Source organism: Melitaea cinxia, chromosome 1, assembly GCF_905220565.1.
Source record: "Melitaea cinxia chromosome 1, ilMelCinx1.1, whole genome shotgun sequence".
Classification (NCBI taxonomy): domain Eukaryota; kingdom Metazoa; phylum Arthropoda; class Insecta; order Lepidoptera; family Nymphalidae; genus Melitaea; species Melitaea cinxia.
The window spans coordinates 5553662-5561585 of record NC_059394.1 but is presented as its reverse complement, the minus strand read 5'-3'; the positions used below and the strand labels follow the sequence as shown (position 1 = coordinate 5561585).

General features: G+C 29.8%; 1 protein-coding gene across 1 annotated transcript; it reads left to right on the top strand.

Moving 5' to 3' along the window:
- Positions 1–1667: 1667 nt before the first annotated feature.
- LOC123655814 lies at positions 1668–6633 on the top strand. The gene is made up of 4 exons (XM_045591571.1): positions 1668–1808; positions 4904–4970; positions 5314–5344; positions 6207–6633. Exons 1-4 carry the CDS (start codon positions 1760–1762, stop codon positions 6384–6386), a joined length of 327 nt encoding a protein of 108 aa, XP_045447527.1. The 5' UTR covers positions 1668–1759; the 3' UTR covers positions 6387–6633.
- Positions 6634–7924: the final 1291 nt, after the last annotated feature.

Sequence of the window (7924 nt, the reverse complement as noted above, 5' to 3'; positions counted from 1 at the left end):
AATAAAATTTATGACGTAGTTTTAATAATTTTGAATATAATTACAATTCTTCAAGTATATAGGGTATTATAGTTTGGCGTAGAAAAGAAATAACATACGTACATACAACCCCAAAAGGGAGTTGATTTCTAAATATACATTATTTGAACACCTTCTCATCATTTATAGAGCATACATTTTAAATATCAAGCATCTTACTTCGCGTTGTTACACTTTTTTTTATTTCTTTTCTTTTTGGTCGGACCAACTCAGAAAAAAATCAAACTTGTAACATTTGTAGATTAGCTCAATCAAACAAAAATGTCTAAAATATATTTAAAAAAATTTTTGTCTTGTATAGAAAGACTATTGGCAAACACCAAACTTCATCTTGGCTAGTCAGGCTATACAGTATAGTAAGAATCAATTAATTTAGTAACTATCAAACCTAAAAACACTTAAAACGGCATAGCATCAAATAATGAAATAAAAACACGATCGAACCTTTTTTTGATAGCTTTGTGCAATTGAGGGTCAGTTAAATTGAGAGAACAGTACAAGTCTACTATTTCGGTTGTATTCCGGATAAGTCAAACAGGGTCGGTTTTAACATGATTTTATATTTATTAATTTTTAATTGTAAGTTAACTGAGAAGAGTATATTAAGACCATCTGCAGTTATTTTACTAGAGTATATTTAGAAAATTTTCTTTGTTTATGTTTTCGTTGCTTGTTTAGTACCTACACATTTTCATCGTCTACTGCTATATTACGTTTAGCCTTAACATAATATTAGATGTATTATTGATGATAACTTTATGTTTTAATAAAATAAATAATTATGTTTGTAATCGATTGGCTTTTTCTTGCCAACATCTTAATAACAACCATACGTCATGTTCACCTACGTTATAAAAACAAGAATAATATCAAAAGTACATACAGTATGTCTAAGAAAACAAGAATATTGTAGGGGTAGACAGGCGTGACCGACGGCATCAAACACACAATACCTGTCACTCCGCTGACGTCAAGGGATATTTATAACATAGTATTTTTATTTATTCTATATACAAAAAAAAAAATACGTGCGTTAATTTTGTTGTATAAATCTATAATAACACTTTTTCTTTTAATAGTTTGTCTGAGATAATCTTAGGAACTACTGGCTCGAATGGATCAATTAATTTAGTGTAAGCTACATCAAGCTAAATACAGAAAGAGCGGAGCGTCTCTGAAAATTTTTGCATAAACTTTCCTTCTATATACATAATATATAATTATATATATCCTTTTTATAGCTTTGGATAACAGATTTTTTGTATATAAGGGCGAGGTCACGGCCAATAGCTAGTATATTAAACGAGAACACAAAAAAAAATGATAATAAATTCTGATTGAAATGTCCAAAAAAAATGCTAAGAAAATTCATTACAATATATATCGTCTAACATCATAGAAACAATTTTAAAAATAATGGCCACGAATAATAAAAATCTGAAAATGTATACGCTGTTATGAAGAAACAATTAAAAGACGTTTACACTTGTCATTTGTGATTTCTAGGAAACGAAAATTATTTGAAACAGTTTCTTACAAAAGAATAGTATAGTAAATTTGTCCATTGTTCGAAAATAGCCTTTAGTGTTGAATGCGTACTAACATAGGATATAAGACGCCTCGTTCAAAGATACAAGCAGTCGGGATCGCACTTTGGTTGGTTGCGCAACTTAATGACCGCTTATTTGTTTTAAATATTCCTTAAGTTTTTCTAAAAACAATGTTGAAAATTTTGTGTTTAATAGTCGCTTCTGCACTCCTTATTGAAGGTAGGTTCATTATTTAAATTAAAAATTAATTTTTACTAACTTATTGTAGAGAATGATATTACGGTTCTAATTTTTAGCATTTAAAAATTAGTAATTTAATAGTTATTTAACTTCTGATTTGATTTCTTTAGTGTAAGTAACAGTTACTAAACATAATTATGAATTAACCGACTTTTAGTTAAAGTTAATTGATGTTTATGTGATATGTTAATAATTTTTTTCCCTAAGAAAGGTAACAGGGTGTAGAGACGATAATTTCATTATGATATTTTAAAAAGTTTATATAAAAACGAATGCTTCCAAGAAAACCTGGGATTAATAATAACATCACTATCTTTATTAGACAAAATAAAAAAACTTGAATATTTGTCCTTCCTCACAGGCTGTATTTTACTTCAAACTAAGAAAATGAACATTATTAGTTAGCTATTTATCAAAAAGTATTTCTTTATATAAACATTTTTTGTTAAAAAACATGCATAGTCTTGTACAAATTATTCCAGTTTATAAAAATAATTCTGATATTATGTCTAGTCTAAAGTCTACTACAAACGTCAATACAAACAAGATGCTACTGAATGTAAATAAAAGATTGAAACGAGCAAGGATATTTTCGATGATTACCCATATTTTAGTTGACGCGCTTATATGTCACGGCTAACTGGTTCTGACCTCAAAAAATTATCAATTATAACTAAATTTTGATATTTTCTCGTCATAAATTACACCTTTTTCATTGATTCATTCGAAACAAATTAATTTCTTAGGCTATTGAATTGCGTCATCTAATCTATTCTAATACATATTTAAAAAATGTAACAGGTCGCTGTCTTTACATCTGAGATATATGAAAAAAATATTATTGGGGCCTTTTTCAACGCAAATAGCACCCAAAACAATGATTCTCAGAACTTTTATTTGTTTGTGTGCATTTGTGCACGCTAATCTCAGAAACGGCCTATCCTATTTAGATGTGGTTTTACTAATATATGGCAAAAATATGGGGCAAGCTTAGTTTAACATTTAGTGTTTGTTTTATGTCAATCTAATTAAATAAATAAAAAAGTTATGCTAATTTAAAGAATCACGATGAACATGTAAAGCCATAATATTCCACGTGGCCGAAGTCGGGATAACTTCGTCGTTTATGAACCGATTTTGATAATTCTTTTTTCGTTGGAAAGAAAATATCTCTAGTTTGGTACCATGATAAGGAAACCAGGATCTGATCATAGGATCCCAGATAAATCGAGGGAAACTCTCGAAAATCCGCATAACTTTTCACTGGGTGTACTGATTTTGATGATTTTTTATTTAATCGAAAGCCGATGTTTATCATGTGGTTACATTTTAAATACTGTACTGTGTGGCTACGGTACTAAAGAATATAGCCACCCCCTCTCTTCCCGTGAGTGTCGTAAGAGGCGACTAAGGGATAACACAGTTCCGCTATCACCTTGGAACTTAATAAGCCGACCGGTGGCGGGATAACCATCTAACTGCTGTCTTTGAAATACACAGGCCGAAGACGGGCAGCAGCGTCTACGGCGCGACAAAGCCAGCCCTGCGGTCACCAACCCGCCTGCCCAGCGTGGTGACTATGGGCAAAACACATGAGTTCACGTTATTTTTGGCGTAAACTTGTGGAGGCCATGTCCAGCAGTGGACTGTATAGGCTGTAATGATACATTTTAAATTACATCGAGATCTGATTACAACTTTTGGAGTAATTTTTGATAACGCGTATTTACTTCAGTATTTTTTGTCTACCAACGTTGTATTACTTGTCGATATAATTTAAGTTGTTTTTTTTTCGTTTGCCTGCAAACACAATTATTCTATTTCTTTTTTACAAAGCTTATATTTGTGTTATGGGAAATAAATAATGTAATATAATAAGTATCTCAGCCCTGTGCACGAAAGTAATTTTAGTAATTTTAAATAACACAGACTGAAAAACGTCACAATTAACAGTTTCATTTCAATCTGTCATCTATAAAGTATTAAAGAGTTTCTATAAAGTATTTATGTGTATGATATTACAATCGTTTCACTATGGTAGATTAATGATGGTTAGTAGTGTCATAATGAAAATTCTTTGTAAAGTTTTGTACACCTAATATGTTAAAGTATTATGGCATAATATTTTTTTCAATATAAATGTGCTTTGCATAATTATATGCTATGCATAGCAAAAAGTATTATTTACCTGTGATCGATAAGGTCGAGATACTTTCCCGATTATGCTGCTCCAGATTTTGAGCAGGATATTTCCTGCTGTTCCCATACCTCAGTTAACTTAGCTTACAATAAAAAAATTATAAATATAAAATCATGTTAAAACCGACAAAAAAAAAATCAATCAAACCCTGTTTGACTTATCCGGAATACAACCGAAATAGTAGAGTATGAGAGATAGTGTACTGTTCTCTCAATTTAACTGACCCTCAATTGCACAAAGCTATCAAAAAAAGGTTCGATCGTGTTTTTATTGTATTATTTGATGCTATGCTGTTTAAACTGTTTTTAGATTTGATAGTTACTAAATTAATTTATCCTTACTATGCTGTATAGCCTGACTAGCCAAGATGAAGTTTGGTGTTTGCCAATAGTCTTTCTATACAAAACAAATACTTTTTTTAATGTAATTGCAGGCTAAATATTTCCTATTTTATTTAGGAAACAATCACCTATTTTTTGTAGTCTGAATAATATTAACTAAATAATATTAAGAGGTTTATACATGTATAAAAGGTACTGACGTAAATATCATCTCTTTATGTCATCACAAATCTTAAATGACATATTGTGAAAATGAGAGAATTGGAGAGCAGTACTATTTAATGAGTTATAGTAAAATTTAGCACAATAGAGCACGTTTTTATATCTATGCTAATAAAATATAAATATTCCTAACTAACTAACTTACTAAAGTAACAACTTATTTTTATAATTAACTTTAGAATAACCAATTAAGTCATTCAGAAATTACTTAAAACTTTTTATATTTTTAAATTCAATAATTTTTAAACGAATAAAAAATTGCAAAATTTGCATTTTAATACCATTATCTGAATAGTTAAAATTATTTTCAGCTACACCCATCGATTCGCAGTTAGGGGAAGCTGCGAAAAACGGAAACTGGGATGCCTTTAACTCTTTGTAAGTAAATTATAGTGCTGTAACACCATGTACCTACAAAAACTGTTGATAATTAATATTATGAAAACATATACATTATTTTGGAATTACAATCAATATATTAAGACCCAGATATTTGATATTTTATAGTAGTCAAATGATTATGTATTATATGATAACTGCTTTTCTCGTACGTATTAAATTACGTAGCGTATTTTTAATAAACAACTACACTAATATTTAACCAAACAACGAAACAGGAAAAAATATGCTGTTATTTATCTTTTTTTTGTCAAATATTCCTTAAAAAGCCAAGTAGTCAAATAGATCAAATATTTTAAAAATTCATATTTTTCCTTTACAGTTTGCGTCAATTTACACAAAATTCTTGGGTGGTAAGTGTTAATATCAATTTATTAAACTTAATTTGAATTTTTTTTTTGTAACTAACATTATTTAACTTTTGGCATAAAGTTTATATTCAAAAAACAATCTCGTATAAAAATAAGAAAAAATATATTTTCCTCTTAAGATATTGAATCCCATCTTATTGACACTATAACTCACGGAAGGTGCATTAATTTGTCGCCAAGGTCGAAAAAACGTCATTTTAATACTACTTATTCTGATATACAAACTGTTTTCTAACTCTTAAAGGAATGATGATGAATATGAACGTAGGTTCATTAATCTTTTACAATAAAATTGAGATACTGAGGAAATCCAGTTACCAGAGCAATTGGCTGCTGCTCTTATTTTTGTCGGTTCCAGATTACTGTTTCTGTAGACCATAGAGATACCCATATTTATCGTATCCTGAAGGTGTGTCAGGAGACAGACGTACTGAGACCTCGAATATGGTGCAGGGTGTTTAATAATTTCAGAATGTTCAGTCTATTTAGGCTTGTTGAATGTGAAACTTAAAAAAAATCGCTGTATTTTATAAGGCTAGTAATAAAAATAGTAAATAAACGCCTTACACTTAACAAGTGTAGAGGTGCGAATTTCAACTTGTTCACAATGTGCAAATGTAACACACATATAGTGTTTTGAGCATCTTTGCACATATACACCTGGAGTGATTAGTTTACGAATTTACTGAAAATTTAATAAATTTGCTTACCTCACTTATATCATAACAAGATGTCCTTAACTTTGTGTAATAGAAAGACAGTATCAAAATTTGGAAATTTTCGTTAAAATAAGAAAATAGTACATAAGAATTGACATTAACAACATTATTTCTCTAATTTTCAGCCAGCTCTAGCCGCTAATGTCGAAGATCTGAAACCAAGCGATGGTACACATGTCTACGGTCACGCTGTTTCTTCTTACAAGGAGTGGCAAAATGACAACGGAAAAGTTTCAGAAACTGGTCGAGGAGAAGAGATCATCAACAATGACGGTCAAATATCAAAACATGAGTTCAAACCCTAAGTACAGATCCTATACAATTATAGATATATACCTAGAGGCCCCTTAATCTGTGAAAACTTAAATTGTGATTGACTATTGAAAAATTAACTAAACGGTACATGATTTTATAAGAACTATTATCACCGATATTAGTTATGAATCTTGTTAATTTACAAATTTCAAAAAATTAAATATAGAATATTTTAGAATTAGTTTTGTGATCATTTAAAACTTTAGGAGCATATCAAATAAAAATTGTTAATTTAAAGAGTATTTTTATTAAAACCTTAAATACTGTAACGTATTTTAATAAATAAAACTTGTCATTACGAGACGGGTGCCTTACTAAAAAAAATTCGTTTTCAGTTCGTGTGTATAAGCCCTCCTTTTTATTTTGTTTAGTCTAAAATTATGTATGGAATTTATACCTTGTTATACTTTTTTATGACGTACACAACAATACATACATAATATAGTTACTTTCGTCGGCCAGACTGTTTTAATTTTCTACTATAAGCACTACGACTGACTAATATTACGTCTATAGTAAATTAAGCTCTGATCCTTCTCCTGCATGGAGAAAGAGGTCTATGCTCAGCCGTGGGATATTACAGGTTGAGGCGTACGTCCATGATTTTAACAGACTAGTTGGTTAGTTAGTTGGTCGTAATCACAATCGGCCCATCGGTAGACACAAGTTGTTGCCAAAAACTTTGGGTCAAAATAATCGCACATTGGTAATGCTTCAATAATTAGACAGCTTATATAAATGAATCCTTATTAAAGTTTTGTATAAATGATAAATATATGTAGTTAAGGTTTCCGCTGTTAAAACGACCTTAAAACTTCACAATGAGTATCATATGATTTAAACTCGCTTAGAAACAAAAACTTAAACCAAAAAAAAGAAAAGTAGCACTGTATTCGGGTAATCATCATTACTTAGATCTTTAAAGCTACGTAATGGATTTTGATGCCGTTTTCTTTAGTAAATAGAGTGATTCCAGAGAAAGGTTTATATGCATAATATACATGCATAATATTGTAGATGAACACTGATAGTTTTAGCAACCGTGCGAAGCCGGGATGGGTTGTTAGTATTTGCTAATTGTATTTTATGTTTATCAAATTTCTTTTATTTGCCTACTTTACATGCATTCAAATTCTAATTCATTTCTATTGTTAAGTATTAAAAGTAAATTTATTTTTAAATGATTTTTTGCGGGATTTATTACACACCTATTTAATTATCGATTAAATTATCTACTAATAACAAGCTTTAAAAACAAACATATTTTCCTTATTACGATTAATCATCGTTGAAGCATTTTAATATTATAACTAAGGGGCACGTGGGTAGTGAGACGTGATTTAAAATGTTAGGTTGCGAACTTAAATCAACTTACGTATTTCAAAATTGTTTTGAGCTTATAAAAACTTCTTGAGGAAACCTGCATGTGGTTAATAATTTTGTTCTTAAAGGGAATCTTAAGATGGCCTGATTGGAACGTTTTAAGACTAGTACATGCAATTTTTATAAGCAAATAAAATGAATGACG